Source organism: Gymnoscopelus braueri (genome assembly GCF_963280865.1).
Source record: "Gymnoscopelus braueri genome assembly, chromosome: 22".
Classification (NCBI taxonomy): Eukaryota; Metazoa; Chordata; class Actinopteri; order Myctophiformes; family Myctophidae; genus Gymnoscopelus; species Gymnoscopelus braueri.
Window position 1 is genome coordinate 23,623,124 of NC_137624.1, and position 20,605 is coordinate 23,643,728.

The 20,605-nt window shown below is 42.8% G+C and overlaps 2 protein-coding genes across 3 annotated transcripts in view; one reads left to right on the forward strand and one right to left on the reverse strand.

Moving 5' to 3' along the window:
* The window catches only part of LOC308079098 (bone morphogenetic protein receptor type-1B-like), a 32,322-nt gene extending 23,066 nt beyond the window's left edge, over window positions 1–9,256 (forward strand). Inside the window, exons 5-11 of the mRNA XM_080420449.1 lie at window positions 1,803–1,899; window positions 2,049–2,193; window positions 2,561–2,753; window positions 4,322–4,619; window positions 5,833–6,008; window positions 6,548–6,678; window positions 7,494–9,256. Of these exons, the coding sequence (XP_080276575.1) occupies window positions 1,803–1,899; window positions 2,049–2,193; window positions 2,561–2,753; window positions 4,322–4,619; window positions 5,833–6,008; window positions 6,548–6,678; window positions 7,494–7,619 (1,166 nt within the window). The 3' untranslated portion in view covers window positions 7,620–9,256. The remainder of the gene's footprint in view (window positions 1–1,802; window positions 1,900–2,048; window positions 2,194–2,560; window positions 2,754–4,321; window positions 4,620–5,832; window positions 6,009–6,547; window positions 6,679–7,493) is intronic.
* A 2,271-nt stretch (window positions 9,257–11,527) lies between these two features.
* Window positions 11,528–20,605, reverse strand: part of unc5cb (unc-5 netrin receptor Cb) — a 180,334-nt gene continuing 171,256 nt past the window's right edge. For both annotated transcript variants that reach the window (XM_080420439.1, XM_080420438.1), the window contains 3 exons: window positions 14,324–14,488; window positions 12,339–12,517; window positions 11,528–11,832 (listed from right to left, as the gene is read on the reverse strand). In XM_080420439.1, coding sequence (XP_080276565.1) covers window positions 11,673–11,832; window positions 12,339–12,517; window positions 14,324–14,488 — 504 coding nt within the window. In that variant the 3' untranslated portion in view covers window positions 11,528–11,672. The remainder of the gene's footprint in view (window positions 11,833–12,338; window positions 12,518–14,323; window positions 14,489–20,605) is intronic.

The following is a 20,605-nucleotide window of genomic DNA, read 5'->3' on the forward strand; positions in this document are numbered from 1 at the left end:
AACAGAGCCTGCAGGCTTGGCTTGTTTCTCTCACCCTCTAATGAAAAGGACAGCCTCTCCCCAGGGCCTGCTTGAGTTTCCTGCCCCAGCACACGGATGTGAGATATCTGTCCATCTGTCACTCTGTTACACACAAACATTCTCTCTCTCTCTCTCGCTCTGTCTCTCTCTTTCTATCTCTCTCTCTCTCCCTCAAACACACACACACACACACACACACACCCACACACACACACACACACACACACACACACACACACACACACACCCTCACGCTCACTCACAGTCTCACACAAATGTTCGTGTCCTTCAAAGTAATCAACGATGACTAATTCATTTGTCAACTGAATCATTGTGAACCGCTTCAATCCGTGTCTGATGTACCATACTATAGACTATTAGACCAGTGCAGTATGTGACATTGGGCTATATGTTCGTTTCGCTTGTGTATGTGCATGCTGTTGATATGTGGTTTTGAACACTTGTGCACGCACGCGCATGTGTATCTGTGTGTCTGTGTGTGTGTGTGTGCCTTCCTGCCTGTCTACCAGTGAACAAAATAATAATGGGTGGCAGAATTTTCTATATGCTTTTGATGTGGTTGCGTGTGTGTGTTTGTGTGCATGTGTGTGTGTGTGTGTGTGTGTGCGTGCGCGTGCGTGCATGCGTGCGTGCTTACGTGTGTTCTTATGTACTCCCGTGCCTGTGCCTGTGTGTGTGTGTGTGTGTGTGTGTGTGTGTACTATATGTGTGTGTTTGATTGACAGCGGCACGGCAGAAAGGTTAGAGCCCCAGAGCTGCTGCGGGCCTCTGGGGTTGCCGTAGCGATGTCAGTGTGTCACCCGATCTGTTGGATTCAGGAAGGGGATGTGATCGATCATGCAGTGGGAGGCGGGGGCGGGGGGGGGGGGGTTTGGCAGTGGAAGGGAAACTTAGAACGGTGTTGCATTTGATACAAAGCCAATGCGCTTGGTAATGATTGCATGGATATTGTTGTGATTGCAATATTGTAGGTCAGTGGTTCTCAAATAACTTCTTAATTTCAAGAACCACCTCGTAACTCTGAGAGTGTACAAATGGAACCAAATGGACCTATAAACAAAAAAAATGAGCAGACAAAATTGGCATTGGAACACTCACACTCACACTTTTTAAGGACCCCCATAACTCTTAGAGTGTATAAATGGAACCAAATGGATCTGTAAGGGTCCATTTTGGTTCCATTTGTCACTCTCAGAGTTACAGACAAGGCAAGGGTCCACTTGGAACCCCCCCCCCCCCTCAAGGAACCCTGATTTTCCATGGACCCCACTTTGAGAACCACTGTTGTAGGCCAAGTAAAGGCAAAGTCAACTCATTATTTCTCTGCAGGGAACTTGACTTTATTGTTCACCATTTTTTATTTCAAGGACCCCCAGTTTGATATGGATTAGTCCACAGAGCCCCATTTGATACTATCATTTTATCTCTGGGATCCCAAGCTACATTGTAAAATCCTGAGTGTTAATTTAACTCTGAAAGTGAAATCAAATGGATCCATTTGTACATTTGGTTCCTGGCTATCACTCATTTAACTGGGGGACCCCTGGAACCGCCGCAAGGACACCTGGGGATCCCCCGTACACCACATTGAGAACAGTGGTATAATCTTTGGTAAATGCCTCATGGAGGGAAGAGTCCTGCAGGAGGCAAAGACATAGAAATTGCGCCCTCTTGAGGCTATTTACCAGTTCAATTTAGGCAATGACCAGATCACAAGAGATAATTGATGTTCTACACCGTGTTCTGTTAATTCCTTGCAGATTACGTGGACAACAGTATCCACCATATGGCTCTTTTTGTATCAATCACCGTCTGCAGCATCGTCCTCGGTGTCATCCTCATCTTTTGCTACTTCAGGTAAAAAAACAACAACACAAAAACACGCACAATGTACACACTACTATACTAAGCTTGCCAGCTGAGAAATGCAGAAAATGCAGCACTCAGGCACACTGCAGTATCAATATACTTGTCCTCGTCTAATCACACCACCCACTCTATGGCAGATATAAGCGGCAGGAGTCACGGCCACGCTACAGTATCGATCTTGAGCAGGATGAGAGCTTCATCCCCCCTGGAGAATCTCTGAAAGACCTGATAGAACATTCTCGGAGTGTTGGGTCCGGCTCAGGGTCAGGACTCCCTCTATTGGTAAGAACACGTCATTGCATATTAACCATAAAGCTGGGGTTAGAAGTGCAATGAACACTAAAGTCTCTGAAGCCTGGAAATAGCTGATCTACAAGCTCACAACATGTTGTGGCGCGAAGTGTTGTGAGCTTGTAGATCAGCTATTTTTGGCACACGACACCAGTGCGCAGCTAAGGATAATACAAATAAATAGTCTGAGTGCATACTGTAGGTTCTGGGTTGCTAATGCTTCTGCGCATTGATATATATCTACTGTAAATGAATGTGAATTTTGTATGCACATCTTTAATGTCGCCTGCAGTTGATCAAATCCATTAAAAGCATTAATGGTGATCATTCATGAGTCTTTATGCGTTTCTGCCACCAGGTGCAGCGCACTATCGCTAAACAGATCCAGATGGTGAAGCAGATTGGAAAGGGACGCTATGGAGAGGTGTGGATGGGCAAGTGGAGAGGAGAGAGAGTGGCGGTCAAGGTCTTCTTCACCACGGAGGAGGACAGCTGGTTCAGAGAGACCGAGATCTACCAAACCTTCCTGATGAGACATGACAACATATTGGGTAAGGGGTGTGTGTGTGTGTGTGTGTGTGTGTGTGTGTGTGTGTGTGTGTGTGTGTGTGTGTGTGTGTGTGTGTGTGTGTGTGTGTGTGTGTGTGTGTGTGTGTGTGTGTGTGTGTGTGTGTGTGTGTGTGTGTGTGTGTGTGTGTGTGTGTGTGTGTGTGTGTGTGCACAAAGGTGGTATATCGCTGTACTGTACTACGTACTGAATCTTCATAAAGTAAATCCACAGCGTACTGCAAATACATGGAATAGAGTTGTAGTTTTCCCTCTATCTATAGAAGCCCTCAATTGACAATAGGAGCCAAAGTGCAAGGGCTCAAGGAGCCTCATCCATTAATGTCTCCACAAGAGTGCTGCAACATCTCGCTTGAACTTTCCCAGTCTGGAAATCAAAGGAAACTGAGTCAACATACTGTATCTTAAACACATGGACCCTAGCTTCTTATTCTAGGCATATCATAATAGGCGAAAATATGTGGACATTTGGCAAAAATAGCAGATCTATAAGCTCGAAACAGGTGGCGTTGTGATGCATTGTGAGCTTGTAGATCTGTGAGCTTTGTGAGCTTGCAGATCGGCTATTTCCAGCGAAGACATTTGATGTAGAGAGAGAGAAGGAGGGGACCAAGTACAGACCACTGGGGGACCCGGTCAACAACGTATATAGGGTTTAAGTCAGGGGAATTCAACTAGATTCGGCACGGGGACCACAATTGTAAAATTACTTGAAGTTGAGGGCCGCAAGACTGTGTGACAACAAAAATGAACAAGCTGTTTATGGTTAACCGTTTAAGATATGCTTTATAAGTGCTGTTTGTGGTTACAAATAGCTCCTTCTGTCCTTGAGGGACGGTGGTAGAGATGTTGGCCAAGAATGTGTCCATATCAGGAATAATGATGCTGATTTACCATCAAGTCAAAAACCTGTTCAAAGCAACAGTCAAAGCCCCACGGGGTCCATTTGTGCACTGTCTTCATCCACAGTAGGGACACTGGGTCCAGCATTCCATGCATAATTGCATATGGACAGTAAACAAAGCTTGAAGCTTGACATCCTTGTCCAAATGTGTGTGAACAGCAGGGGCAGCATGCAGTCATCAACGCTCCAAGCATAACAACAGGGGTGGTCTGGGTGTCATTATTACCCAGGGTGCTCAGTTCATCCAGCTCAGGCTTAACATTGAGATATCACAACACAATGGAACGGATGTTGCATCAGGTGTGCAATGAGGCGGTTGTTGCATCACAGTGTGTGTGCCTCATGGAGTCCCTCAGGGAGTCTCATGGAGTCCCGACCAAATAAATAAAGTAAAAGATGCATCACTATTCAAAAACAGCAGATATGCAAGCTCATAGCGCGGCACAGAGCGCTTTATTTATTTTAAATTGTGCAAATCTTTGAATATATATATATTTTTTTTAACGCAAACTCAAATCTTTGCTTCTGGAGGTCCCTGGGACAAAATATTTTACAAATGTTCGCTTATATTTGTGTGTGGGTGTGTGTGCGTGTGTGCGCGCGCGTAAGTCAGCTCTCACTCATGTTTCCCTCTCTCACCCCCCTCAGGCTTCATAGCAGCTGACATTAAGGGAACAGGCTCGTGGACGCAGCTCTACCTGATCACCGACTACCACGAGAACGGCTCCCTGTACGACTACCTCAAGGGCAACACCCTGGACATCAAGTCTCTGCTCAGGCTGGCCTACTCCTCCATATCGGGCCTCTGCCACTTGCACACCGAGATCTACGGCACCCAGGGCAAACCGGCCATCGCCCACCGAGACCTGAAGAGCAAGAACATCCTGGTGAAGAAGAATGGCGTGTGCTGTATAGCCGACCTGGGACTGGCTGTCAAGTTGAACAGGTAGGACAACCAGGAGGCGGACGGCTGGGGTTCATCGCGGCAGTGGTTCTCAAAGTGTGGGTGGGGGGGGGCAGGGGTCCGGGGATCCCAAGCGGTCCTTGAGGGGATTCCAGGGGGATCCCCCAGCTAAATGATTGATAGTTTTAGGCACCAAATGGACCCTTACCGGTCTGTAACTTAGAGAGTGTACACATGGAAACCCATTCATACTAAAGGTATAGTATGAATAAAGCCCCATTCATACTACTGTATGTTGTGCGACAGTGTCTCGTGCCGAGAATAGCCGGCCTACAAGCTCACAACGTGTCGCTGATGCGAGCTTGTAGGTCTACTATTCTCTGCCGTTTTTGGAGAATAAATTACACTTAAAGGAGAAAAAATACTTATTTTCTGTCAATTACTGTACACACCCCATGAAGCCTTGAATTCATGGACTTTTTTTCCGCATTCCTGAGCCAATAATTTGAGTCTCCTACTCAAAGAGTTTAATCGAATTATTGGCTTAGGAATGCGAGAAAAAAAAAATCCATGAATTCAAGGCTTCATGGGGTGCGTAATTAATTAAAATGAATACGTCGTTTTTTGGGTGAACTACTCCTTTAAGAGTTATGGGGTCCGTTGGCCTAATGCAATCTCAAACTAGGCGTCCTTGAAATGAAAAAGGTTGAGAACCACTGCATCACACTATATTTGACATTACTACTGACCACTTTCCAAAGTATACTGCCAAGTAGACTCATAAGTCTCTAAAGGCTTGGCTCAACTAGAGAATGGTGACAGTCTCGCCAGCCTTTGTGACTAAAACTGTACAAAACAAAAACTCATTAGGGCTTTCTTATTGGGGTGGTGATATGATTGATATGATTTCAAATCCATTAGAAATCAACAATATCATGACTGTGAAAACATTTTGGAAAATGTTGAATGATTTTGAATTTCTTTTAACAAAAATCTTCTCTTCTGGGGATCCCTGGCACAAAACATTTTCAGATGGGGGTCCGCAGCCTAATACATATTAATTTATCAGCTAAATGAGTCTGTAACTCTGAGATTGGTGTCTCAGAGATGAAAATTGTATCGAATGGGGGACCATGGCCTAATAATGCATATCAAACCGGGGGTCCTTCAAGGGGGTCCTTGAGATTGTGTGCTCTAGCACACAATCTCATTAATAACAACTAACCTTTCTATATATGTTGCCCCTGTGTCTTAGTGATACCAACAAAGTGGACATCCCTCCCAACCTGCGAGTGGGCACAAAGCGCTACATGCCACCTGAGGTGTTGGACGAGACCTTGAACAGGAACTTCTTCCAGTCCTTCATGATGGCTGACATGTACAGTTTCGGCCTCATCCTCTGGGAGATCACACGCCGCTGCACCTCTGGAGGTCAGAAACAATGCAATAATACTTGTACCTCCTTCCATTTGTTCATACACATGATAGGGTTTGAGCAATATATCGATATTATATCCATACGTGAAATGAGACTAGATATTGTTTGGATATCAGCATATATTTAGATTTGTATTTAATTGCTTACAACCAACATACTACAAAGATGGTTAAAAAAACGAGGATACTTTTTTTTTTACAGTGAAGTCATAGACTTAATTCCACAACACTGTGTTGTGTTTTCCTGGTTTTGCCCTATTTTATCCTTAAAAAAGTGTTCAAAATCTACAAGTTGTAGATGACCTATTTTAGTTATTTATGAATTGTTTTGCAAACATTTTAATTATATTATCGTCACGATACGATATTATCTCCACAATATCAATATAGAAATATTGTGATGTGTCTTATTTGTTTTTGTCCATATCACCCAGCCCAACACACATACACCACAAATATCACTTATTGCCATTGATAACATTTATGTGATATCATAGACTTGACGTACATGTTTGGTTTGCCCCGTACTGCAGGTATTGTGGAGGAGTACCAGCTGCCCTATCATGAACTGGTTCCTACAGATCCTTCGTATGAGGACATGAGAGAGGTGGTCTGCATCAAGAGACAGAGACCCTCCTTTGCTAACCGCTGGAGCAGTGACGAGGTACGCTTGCTTTTACACAGTGGCTCCTATAGTGGAAGAGAGCCGTCAAGAAGAGGGCCTGGGCCTGAGTGTGTGTGTGTGTGTGTGTGTGTGTGTGTGTGTCCGTGGCTAAACTCACAAACCACTGGACCGATCAGTGCCAAATGTTACTTGCATGCTTTATTTTAAAATGTATAGTTTTATTCAATATTGATAGAATATCTGGAGGAATTATGACAAAAATTTAAATTGTTGTAACTGAAAAATGTAATAATTCAACTTGCTTAAAACATTTTTTAATTATCAATAAAACACCCTGTCAAATATTTGGGCGTGATCTTACATTAGAACTATTTAATAGTCATTCAAAGAAATGGTCTGAAATGGTCAAAGCTCTAATAATAATAATTAATTTGGTGAATTATGTCAGTCAAGTCAACTAAGTGAATTGTCAACATGGTGTAACCACCATTCAAGCAGCCATGTTGTATGCTAGAGGTCCAGGCCGCTACCACACCTACAGTACGTTGCCGATCTCCGCCAATCCGACCGATATGCCCATATATGGGCATGATAGAGGCACCATGGGGACACATGCGCAAATCGTTGTTGTTCATCATCATCCTAATGATTTTTTTGGATGAATGGTTTGGATGAATGGTTTTCTCAGCATTATGACCTGCTCAATGTAACAAAAACTGCCAAAAAATACATCTGGAGATAATGCTTTTGATATTTATTCAATTTGTCATCTTGCCAACCCAAATTTGTCACTGACTCACATAATGGTATAATAGTTGTGTTTAATTGGAATCTGTACGCATGTGTGTCTCCAGTGTCTACGGCAGATGGGGAAACTGATGTCAGAGTGCTGGAACCACAATCCAGCCTGTCGCCTCACAGCCCTGAGGGTTAAGAAGACCATGGCGAAAATGCTGGAGTCCCAGGATATCAAACTGTGACAGACAGACTCATTCATCATTTAGACATGTCACTGCCACTGGCCCCAGCGCCACTCAACACTGGCCCACTGCAGAAAGGGAATTTTTAAAAAAAGCAACAACTAAAAGACTGTGAAAGAGAGCGCAATGGAAGCTGACAGGGAGAATGAATATTAATGAAGAGGGGATGGGAGAGCCATCCCAAAGAGGAACAGGAGATCTGCGATGTCAGGGGCCAAGTTTACCTTCCCCTTGCCTGAGTCACCTATGACCCCAGACCCAGTGGCCTGTGGAGTATTCAGGCTGTGCTTTCTGTGAAAGCTGAGTGCTAGTCCGGTGCAGCTTTGTGAAGGGATCTGGAAAGACAGGCAGACAGTGACCCCTGTGGGAGAGGAGGACTAATTGCCTCCGTTCGGTCCTAGTTCCTGCTCTGTCCTTCTAATCTAAAGCCATATAACAGTATTTTATGTACAGTATGTTTGGCCTTTTTTTGTACTGTAACAGCTGCCTGTATTTGTTTCTCAATCACTGTATACCTGCACTGTCAACGCAGACTGTGTAAACTGGAGATGGACGCAACAGCCAATAGCATTTGGTTATTCTGTCTGCACAAACTCATAAGGGCTCACTGTTCAGTCTGCATTTAGTGCTTCAGCCACCCAAAGAAATGTTTTGCTAAATGTTCAGAAACGTATATGTCAAAAACAAATGTTATTATTATTGTTGTTGTTGTTACTATTATTATTATTGTTATTATTATTATTATTATGAAGAGAGAAAAAAAAACAGAACAGACCATATAACACTCGGAAAACCCATTAGTCCAGCAGCATTAAAATCCACATTCCCATGCCGACAGATAATATTTTGCCTATCATTGCCTGGCTGGAACATGTCACCATTATTTAAATCAGCTCTCTGGGTAATCCAGTAGTTTTTATGTAATTACTGTGGTTTTACAGAAATCTGGATTTGATGTGAATTTCCTCAGGCCTGCAGAGTTTAACATTGAGACATTGTACTTGATGTGTCCAAAGGTCTCTCTGTCATTCTCTCTCCTTTCTCTTGGCTATTCAATTGTACATACATAAAAATATTGAAATCTATCGATAATTATTGTCTTGCCTCAAGGGCACTAATGTTAAATACCGCTGCTGTCAGGCAGAAAGCTTGTATGTCCCAAACCATTCACTTTCCAGAAAAAAAAAAAAAAAAACACAACCTGTGTTCCAATGGATCCAATGTAGTTAATTATTCACACGCTCTTGTTAATACTTTTCATTGGTTCAATATTCATAAAACCCTTTTTTTATGAATAAAATCACAATTACTTTCAGTCTCAAAATGTTAAAAAAAATAGCTATGTATCTATCTATCTATGTAGTTCTTCTGTTTTTGTTACTTTTGCAAGATACTTGTGTGCAACAAAGTAGAGCATTCATTTACCAAAAAACATACAAGTATGGAGATATGGTTTCTGCCTGACACCAACGATATGTGTTTTTGATTATTTTGTCTGTAACTTGTGTACAGAATAAGTCCCCATCCACTCTACCACTATGGCATGTGCCTTATTTAATCAGTACATTATGTGATTGTGAGAGTGTGTGAGTGGATCTGGATAACATTCCCCCAATAAAATATGTTTATGTCTCTGAGGCCTGTCTCTGTTTGGTTTTAAATACTTTGTCTCATTCTTGTTATTTATTGAATATGAGAAAAATGTAATCAATAAATGAACCAAAGACTTCATTTTCAGTGTTGCATATAAATATAATTTATTATTAGTCTTAAAAATTCTTTCTTACACTTTGTACAGTAACTTGACAGATGAAATGCAAGCAGTCGCCATTAACATCATGAGAGTGCCAGAAACGGATAAGCCACATTCTCACTATACACAATAATAGCCTTGAAATGTAATGCTTAATTTATACTTTGTTACGTGCCTGTGTCGTTTGTTGAAAATAGGCAATCTACAGTACAAGCTCACAACACGTCGCAACGCGCTTGTACAAGATCAGTTATTTCTGGCACGAGACACCGGTGCGCAACAATGTATACATCAATTGGAATAAAACAGCTTGCGCAATGATAATGTACAGATTGTTTAGAAACAATGCAAATTTGCATAGACGGCTTTAAGAAACTGGTACAACTGTCATGTAAAAATAAAAATAAAAAAATCAATCGGATCAATAAAGAACACTTCCAGAAGTGTTGCTGCTGCATCAAGGGAATGTTGTAATTACAATTATCATTAATTGCTATACACAGTCAACGTCGTCATATTGATGTTTTTTCTGTCATTAACTGTAATCAATAAAAAAAAAATTAATCTGATTTAATATCTTACTTCTCCTCCATCCAAAGTCAAATATGACTAATGCTATTCAATTCTGACATAAAAAAACAACACTTTGTATTAAGATTATCAACATCTGTATTAAATTTACCTCATACAATGTATGTCAATTATTTGGTAAAAGGCAATTGTATTCAGTTGCATTGGTCCTAAAAAAATATACTTATATTAACAAACCACATACATCTTTCCCCCCCAAGAGTATCTTCCTTTGCTCTATTCGTGGAACTCTCACGTCAATGATTTATGTCTTTATGGAACTGTAATGGTCTATTTCTTTTTGCTTCTTTTGGCTGGAGATGGGGAAGATAAATATCTTGCTTGTGGGCCCAAAATATTAAAGATCCACTAAATAAAAAATCAATGTACCAAAACAATCTAAACAATTATTCTCTAAATAATTTCAAAATACCTTATGTAAGAAAGCACACATCATTTTTAAAATAATACAATTATTAATAATAATAATATGAATTAAAACCATTATTTGTAATTATGACAGCCATACCAAACCGTAATTGATGTAAAATGATTACAGCTTTCACGTTCTTATGTACATGTTGCAATGTTTTGTGGCTGACAGAAGTTGTTACTGCAAGAATCCACCAGGGGGTGCTGTGACACAATTAAAAGTAACAAAATACAAAAAAGCTGGGAGGACACATGGCAGTAATACAAAGTAATCCATACCAGGCAGCAAAAAACAAAAGAAAATAAAAAAAATACAAAAGCAAAGAGATATTCATGTATAAATAGATGTTATTAAATACTATGTTATCACTGAACAAGTTACCCAACACAGAATGGTTTGAGGTGTCAGGGGGAGTGAGGGTCCAGTCCAAACCTGCTCCTCGATCCTGAGACCCCTGGCAGTCCATCACTGGGGGTCTTAACACTGCTGAGTCTGCTGTCCAAGGCTAGGACCTCAGCCAAATATCTGGACAGTCCCCAGTCAGCTGTGTCCAAGGAAAGCAGAGCCCACTAACACTGTGAGTGAGTGGAACCAGGGAGACAAAGAGATGACTGGCACAGATTGTTGTCCACTTTCCAACTTCTTACACTCTTTGAGGCAATAATTTAAAGGAGTCATATCTGAGAATTTTGTGTACTTTCCACTTCATACTATCTGGTGCGGATGTGTGCGTGCGAGCGTGTGTGTGTGTGCGTGTGTGTGTGTGTGTGTGTGTGTGTGTGTGTGTGTGTGTGTGTGTGTGTGTGTGTGTGTGTTCGTGTGTGGACTCGTATTAATGCAGTATACCTGTGAGGACCAAATGTCCCCAGAATTTGAGAAATATGACATTGTGAGGACCATATTCCGCGCACCGAAAACAGTTGATCTACATACTCACAACGTGTTGCAACGTGACACATTGTGAGCTTGTAGATCGGCTATTTTCATAAAATCGGCATCCTAAAATGTCCTCACAAGTATAGTAATACAAGCGAGTATGTGTGTGTGTGTGTGTGTGTGTGTGTGTGTGTGTGTGTGTGTGTGTGTGTGTGTGTGTGTGTGTGTGTGTGTGTGTGTGTGTGTGTATCTTGTATCTGTGTCTGTGTGTTTGTGTGAGCAAGGGCATTTATCACTGCAGTGCCAGCTTGAGTATAGATTGACTGTCTCTCCAATTGTCCTTTTGGTGTCCTTCTAGTCCTCATCCCCCCCCCCCGCCTCCCCCATCCACCGGAATGTTATATTCCCAGACAGACAGATGTCAGTGCTCAGTTGCTGCGGGAACAAGGCTGTCATGTCGTCCCATCTCCTCCAGGACGTGGGCCAGACGGCTGAGGTTGCCGTCGGGGAAGTGCTGAGCCTCCCACAAGTCCAAGATAACTCCTGTAGGACTGGACTTGGTGGCAAAGTAGTTCAGATACCTGGAGTGATGCGCGGCAGGAGAGAGCGAGGTTAGGAGGTTAGGTAGACAGAGGGAAGGAAAGCAGAGCTTTAGGACATTTATACTCAACCTTTTTCGTTTCAAGGACCCACAATTTTTATTTTATTTTTTTCTGGGACCCCAATTCACACGTCATAACCACTCAGTTGGGTCACTCTGGAGGACTCACACCGTAGGTGTCTCAGAAGAGGAAAGAGCTCCTTTCTCTGTCTTTTTTAAATCTATATTTCCATCTCATCTTTTCCCTCTATGTCTCTCTCCCAGTGTGCTCTCAGGGTGACAGCACATTGTCAATGATTTATACAGTTGGCTGTCGGACATTTTTCTTTTCCCCCGTATTGATGTACTCTCTCATTGTGCACCTTGCTGACTATTATGAAGAGATTGAATAATGGGTTGGACTCACAGATACAGACACACAGACGGACACAGACGGACACAGACGCACACACGCACACACACAACCCACATGTGTCCTGTACACACCTGTCCAGGTTGAGTTTATGGGCCAGCATCCTCCAGTCATTGCCTCTGGTTTGCGGTGCGTCTAGGCTGCCACACAGCTTCTGTCGGATGGAGACAGGGATGCGGAAGGCATTGGGTCCCACAAGGGTGGTGATGTTACTGGCAGGGTCCAGCAGAGATGTGTCAAAGCTCTGGGTTTCCTGGAGTGTGACAGAGGGAGGGAGGAGTTATTAATGGCTGCGACATGACATCTGTAGTACAAGAGAATGCACGCACATCCGAATAAAACTCGCAGGATATGTTGGCACACTGTAAAAGTATTTTGAATTAACCAGTTAAGGCCTATATACTGCGAAAATAGCCATTCTACAAGCTCTCATCGCATCGCAATGTGACGCATAGTGAACTTGTACATCTGCTATTTTGTTCTGGATGTTAGCTTACAAAACATGCATTGGAGTCAAAAGTAGGACTTTGAACTGGAGATGAGACTTGAACCTACAACATCAGCATGAACCTTAAACATCAAGCCACGGTCTTCCTTCACACAATCCTGACTCCCAAGCCCTTCCCCTCGATGTTAGAGATATGAACATAATTCACTGACTCCACTGTGGCTTGGTGGTCAAAGCAGACGTGTCAAATAAAACTTCAACATTACATGGCACTGGCAGTGAGTCACAGGAAAAAAATCTGTGATGAATAGCAATGACCTAGAGATACATAGTAAATAGTGAGCCCATGCATCGTTTTGACAACATAGTACATTGCAGCAGTAGTGATGCGCGGGCCGACCCGTAGCCCGCGGGTTGACCTGCGGGGCGGACGGACACGTTAAAGATTCCTGCACAACAATCGCGGGGCGGGCTTTGAATGTGCCTTGTAATGTTGTAGTGGACACTCACTGTATCTATCGTTTAATGTTCTCTCATACACAATTACAAAGGACAGGAAAAAGATTGTCTATAATTCGTCCCCCCTGAGCTAAACCAAACCTGTATATATTACCTGAATATGGTTCTGTTTCGCTCCCGTTTCCTAAACGCCTCAATTGAAGGCATTTAGATTTGATTGTAAACTCTCTCTCTCTCTCTGCTATTTTCTATTTTCTACTGATCTAAATTGCCCGGTATATGAAATGTATTTATTTATTGATTTGGTCATTTGATTGTTTTGAGGTATCCGCATCTGCTGTTATTGAGTAGGCTACAGTTGAAAGATAATTACACCAGCTGACTGAGCTTAATTGTTGACTAAGAGTGATGGATGACAAGGTGAGACAGAGGGAAGCGTTATAGTCTTTTGACCTCAGCCTTTTTCCCCTAATGTCTAAAAAAACAGTGATTATGTCAATGGCAAAATGGACATTTAAAGGGGGAAAAGTACAAACTTTGGCAGGCTACTAGTCCTACATACGTACATCTAGAAACCCCATTCAAACTTTAAAATGTTCATCTTACTGTGAACATGTTTGCCTGAAAATGAATCTTTGAAATGTTTCGATTTATGGAAAAAATTGCAAAAGCGGAAAAATTGAGTTAGCTGGTGTCTGCCGGACAGAAACAAATTATGGGGGCTGCACCCAGAGGCTATGGCTGTTTGGGGGTCCTTGGCAAAGGGAAAGGTTTGGGAACCCCTGCTCCTATTCACCCCATTATTGAGCACACTGCAGCTGCAACCACCCCCCCCCAACTCAACCCACTAGTAGGACAACCTGCCTTTGTGAAGGATCTGCAGCAGGATCAGAGGGTTATTGTTGCCCATCCACTCCAATCATATTTGTACCGGGTTCTCAATAGACAGGACTAGATGAAGGCTGCAGGGTCAATGAACCAATGAATGGTCTCATCAGACGTGTAGCTGTAGCAAGGGCCTTTACCCGCAGATGTGTTTGTTTTCAACTTCCTATGCTGTCTTCAATTCAGCTTTTGCTGTCTTAAATTAAACTTTTGTTAGTTAAAGTTAACCTCAAACGTATTTAATACTGTATATACACTGTACTGCACCTCTGAGAGGGTGGTGTCCAGTTGAAAGATCTGTCCCTCTCCCTCCACCTGGCGCACACACAGTTTACAGGACAGGTCTACAGTGCTGGGAGAGAATCTTTCCAGGGTGAAGCTACAGTGGAGATTCCTCTGAGAACCACTCCACACCTGCTGGAAGGACAGCTCCTATAAAGGGAGAAAGACAGTGGAGGAGGAGGAAGGTTTTATTCAACTGTTAAACTGTATGGTTAAGAGAGATAGAGAGAGAGAGAGAGAGAGAGAGAGAGAGAGAGAGAGAGAGAGAGAGAGAGAGAGAGAGAGAGAGAGAGAGAGACAGAGACAGAGACAGAGACAGACCGATAGAAGGAGAAGGCATTTAAAATAATAATTGAGGTATAAAATAGAGAAGAGAGAGAACACAAATTATGATACTGACCATGATACTGCATGATACTGACATGATACTGACCATGATACTGACCACGATACTGACCATGATACTGACATGATACTGACATGATACTGACATGATACTGACCATGATACTGACCATGATACTGACATGATACTGACATGATACTGACCATGATACTGACACGATACTGACCATGATACTGACATGATACTGACATGATACTGACCATGATACTGACACGATACTGACCATGATACTGACATGATACTGACATGATACTGACATGATACTGACCACGATACTGACCATGATACTGACATGATACTGACCATGATACTGACATGATACTGACCCTGATACTGACCACGATACTGACCACGATACTGACATGATACTGACATGATACTGACATGATACTGACCATGATACTGAACATGATACCGACATGATACCGACATGATACCGAGATGACACTGACATTATGCTGACATGATACTGACCATGATACTGACCATGATACTCACCATACTACTGACATTATACTGACATGATACTGTCCCATGATACTGACAAGATACTGACAAAATGTAAGAGTGCCACAAAAAAAAAAAAAACTAGAAAAAGTGCTCCTCGGAGCACAAGTCTCCACCAGGTCAGGTAGGTTATTATGGCCTCCTGGTGGCGCTATAATAGGCCAATGTGAAAAGGGTCCCATTTCTTAGGCCTTTCACAGCAATCGGACACTGCATTCATGATTTGAGGCATTTTGTTCGAAAAATCTGGTTTGCTCAATTAGACCTGCTGGTGGCGCTATAACAGGCCAATGTGAAAAGGGGGGCATTTCTTCCTCGGCCTAGTGGGAATGTGCGTGCAAAACTTTTTTTGGACAGAATCTGAAGGAGTAAGAGCAAAACAAACGTTTTACAAAAGTCAGCCTCCTGGTGGCGCTCTAACAGGCATATGTGAAAAATGCAGGGCAAAGGTTTTTCCTTGGCCTCTAGGGAGTGTGCGTGCAAAGTTTCACGCAGATTGGTGCAGTTATAGGTAAAATCGTGAATCGGCCTGTTATAGCGCCACCATGAGGCTGATTTGAACGTTTTCAAGTGGCATTTCTTCATGGGCCAAGTGGGAATCTACGTGGAAGATTTCACGGAAATCGCATGCTGCGTTCATGATTTGAGGCATTTTTTTAAAAACGCACCAATCCTGCAAACTTTGGAAGCCAATCTTAACCAATCAGGATGGAATATAGTCAATCGGACAGATCCGTGTTGATCACCTGACTATAGAGATACTGTGTACCGATTCGCGTGTTGTTTGGACAAAATCTGTAGGAGTAATATCCAAAAATGGGTTTTGCAAAGGTCGGCCTCATGGTGGCGCTATGACAGGCTGATCTGAAAAATGTGGGGCAGAGGTTCTGCTGTGGCATCCAGGGAGTGTGTGTGCGCAGTTTCACAGCGGCCGGACCAACGGTGGCGGAGATTAGCTGGTCGCAGACAGAAGGACGGACGGACACACGGACGGACGGACGGACAGGGGGCAAAACATACTCTCTCGCCATGCCTTTCGGCCTGGCGGAGACAATAATTTGATTTAAAGAACAACAGTGGTGTAAAGTAACTAGCTGGCTGGCTGGAATGACCAGCAAAGCCAAGCTGGGAAGCTGGGCTTTGCTGGTCAGTCCAAAAGAACACTTCAAAGCGGTAGAAGACTACATATATACATTAAACATGTGATGGTGTAGTGGACTAATGCTCAAACTCTCAGCACTGGGTTTCCATGTTCAAGTCCCAGACCTACTATAGTTGAATGTGAAATTATAAATTTCAAAAGTACTGAGTAATGGTGTAGTAATACTCAGTCTTTCAGCAGAGAGTTTCAATTGTCAAGTTTTGCCAGCTAAACTACAAAAAAAAAACTAAAAAGCACTAAAAGACAAATTCGGGGTAGAATAGTAAAGTTACATGATGAAGCTCTATATGCTGACGTATTTCAACGTTACTAACTGAAGGCTGACATATAAACACTTCAAGAGTACGAAGAGACATATGATGGGAGTGGCTGAGAGATAGTGTCTCAGTGCAGAGATTCCATGTTCAAATCCCAGTCATTCTATGGTTCATTGCGTTTCAACTTTACTAACTGAAGGCTGACATATAAACACTTCAAGAGTACGAAGAGACCTACAGTATGATGGGAGTTGCTGAGAGATGGTGTCGCGGTCTAAAGATCAGACTCTCAGCATTGAGATGCCATGTTCAAGTCCCAGTCATTCTATGGTTCATTGCTTTTCAACTTTACTAACTGAAGGCTGACATATAAACACTTCAAGAGTACGGAGAGACATATGATGGGGGTAGTTGAGATATGGTGTAGCGGTCTAAAGATCAGACTCTCAGCAAGGAGATGCCATGTTCAAATCCCAGTCATTCTATGGTTCATTGCTTTTCAACTTTACTAACTGAACGCTGACATATAAACACTTCCAGAGTATCAAGAGACATACGATGGGAGTGGCTGAGAGATGGTGTAGCGGTCTAAAGATCAGACACTCAGCATGGAGATGCCATGTTCAAATCCCAGTCATTCTATGCTATGGTTCATTGCTTTTCAACTTTACTAACTGAAGGTTGACATATAAACACTTCAAGAGTACGAAGAGACATATTATGGGAGTGGCTGAGAGATTTTTCAAGGCCAAAATACATAAAAGCAAGTCAAAAGCACGAAGACACATGTGAAGGGAGTGCTGAGAGATGGTGCAGTGGTCTAAAGGTCGGACTCTCAGCACAGAGATTCCATGTTCAAATCCCAGCCCTTCTATGGTCCATTGCTTTTCAACTTTACAAACTGAAGGCTGACATATAAAAGAAGACTTCAACAGTACTAAGAGACATCTGCTGTTAGACAGTGAGAGATGGTGTAGTGGGATAGTGATCAGACTCCCAGCCCAGAGATTCCATGTTCAAATCCCAGTCGTCCCTTACTTCAAAGTACTTTGACATTTTCAAGGCCAAAAAGAAAGTCAAATGCACAAAGAGACATGTGGAGGGAGTGGCTGAGAGATGGGGTAGTGGTCTAAAGGTCGGACTGTCAGCACAGAAGTTCCATGTTCAAAACCCAGTCGTCCCATACTTCAAAGTTGTAGTACTTTGAAATTTTCAAGGCCAAAATACAAAAAAGCAAGTCAAATGCACGAAGAGACATGTGAAGGGAGTCACTGAGAGATGGGGTAGTGGTCTACAGGTCGGACTCTAAGCATAGACGTTCCATGTTCAAATCCCAGTTTTCCCATACTTCAAAGTTGTAGAACTTTGACATTTTCAAGGCCAAAATACGAAAAAGCAAGTCAAAAGCACAAAGAGACATGGGAAGGGAGTGGCTGAGAGGTGGGGTAGTGGTCTAAGGGTCGGACTCTCAGTACAGAGATTCCATGTTCAAATCCCAGTCATCCCATACTTCAGAGTTGTAGTACTTTGAAATTTTCAAGGCCAAAATACAAAAAAGCAAGTCAAAAGCACGAAGAGACACCTGCTGAGGGCCCAAAGGTGCGTTGGCGCAGTGGTGTGGTGTGCTTGATCGGTTGCCTCTGCTACAGACAGTTGGCAGGTTCAAGTCCCATGCCATCAATGTACTGGAGGACCATCGGTGGGACTGCGTCCTTCCCCTGTTTCCTGATAGTTAAAGGTGGGGGGTTATGTCTGAAAGAACTCTGCCCAGCTAAGGTTTTACAGAAAGAATTTTAGGCTCAAGCAGGGTGTCTTTTTGGGATCACATGGTTTTGCTGCCTTGGTGCCTCTGAAGGACTCGTATGGTATCGCTGGTTTGCTAACAGGGCCATCTGGTGGATAAACACTGGGGGCACTGAAAACATCAGAAGCACCAAAAACACATCGGAAGCACTGGGAGCCTTTGAGGCACCTCGATGGCACTGAATGAGTTGGAGTGTCCTTCTGTAAAACCTTAGCTGGGCAGAGTTCTTTCAGACATAACCCCCCACCTTTAACTATCAGGAAACAGGGGAGGGACACAGTCCCCCCGATGGTCCTCCAGTACGTTGATGGCACGGGACTTGAACCTGCCAACTGTCTGTAGCAGAGGCAACCGATCAAGCACACCACACCACTGCGCCAACGCACCTTTGGGCCCTCAGCAGGTGTCTCTTCGTGCTTTTGACTTGCTTTTTTGTATTTTGGCCTTGAAAATGTCAAAGTACTACAACTTTGAAGTATGGGACAACTGGGTATTGAACATGGAACCTCTGTGGTGAGAGTCCGACCTTTAGACCACTACCCCATCTCTCAGCCTTTCCCTTCCCATGTCTCTTCGTGCTTTTGACTTGCTTTTTTGTATTTTGGCCTTGAAAATGTCAAAGTTCTACAACTTTGAAGTATGGGAAAACTGGGATTTGAACATGGAAACTCTATGCTGAGAGTCCGACCTTAAGACCAATACCCCATCACTCAGTCACTCCCTTCACATGTCTCTTCGTGCTTTTGACTTTCTTTTTTGTATTTTGGCCTTGAAAATGTCAAAGTTCTACAACTTTGAAGTATGGTAAAACTGAGATTCGAACATGGAACCTCTGTGCTGAAAGTCCGACCTTTAGACCACTACCCCATCTCTCAGCCACTCCCTAAACATGTCTCTTGCGTGCATTTGACTTGCTTTTTTTGTATTTTGGCCTTGAAAACTTCAAAGTACTACAACTTTGAAGTATGGGACGACTGGGATTTGAACATGGAACCTCTGTGCTGAGAGTCCGACCTTCAGACCACTACAACATCTCTCAGTGACTCCCTTCACATGTCTCCTCGTGCTCTTGACTTGCTTTTTTGTATTTTGGCCTTGAAAATTTCAAAGTTCTAAAACTTTGAAGTATGGGAAAACTGGGATTTTATCATGGAACCACTATGCTGAGAGTCCGACCTTAAGACCACTACCCCATCTCTCAGCCACTCCCTTCAAATGTCCCTTCGTGCTTTTGACTTGTTTTTTTGTATTTTGGCATTGAAAACTTCAGAGTACTACAACTTTGAAGTATGGGACTGCTGGGATTTGAACATGGAACCTCTGTGCTGAGAGTCCGACCTTTACACCACTATCTCTCAGCCATTCCCATTGTATATCTCTTCGTAGTCTTGAAGTGTTTATATGTCAGCCTTCAGTTAGTAAAGTTGAAAAGCAATGAATCATAGAATGACTCGGATTTGAACATGGCATCTCCATGCTGAGAGTCTGATCTTCAAACCGCTACACCATCTCTCAGCAACTCCCATCGTATGTCTCTTCGTACTCTGGAAGTGTTTATATGTCAGCCTTCAGTTAGTAAAGTTGAAAAGTAATGAACCATAGAATGACTGGGATTTGAACATGTAATCTCTGCACTGAGAGTCTGATGCTTAGACCACCACACCATCACTCAGCCACATTTAGCTGATGTGTCATATAAATTAGACCCTCCAGAAAAATGCGATTTTGCGATCGCATAATTTACCGCATAATCAGAAAAATGGCGCATAATTATGCGAGGGTAAAGTTTTTTCGAAAAGCCTGCATCGCATCGCATAATATGCGCATCGCATCGCATAATATGCGCTTCGCATCGCATATTTCTGCATATTTCGTAACTTTTCACAACTTTCCGCATATTTCGCAACTTCCCACAATTTCACCGCATAAAAATGCAAAAAAAAAAAATATGAAAAGGGGGGCATTTCTTCCTCAGCCTAGTGGGAATCTGCATGCAAATTTTCACGGATATTGCACACTGCGTTCATGTTTTGAGGCATTTTGTTCAAAAGTGACCAATCCTGCAAAAGCCACTGTAAGCCAAATAGGATGGAATATGAAATATCGGACAGATCCATCAGAATCACATGACT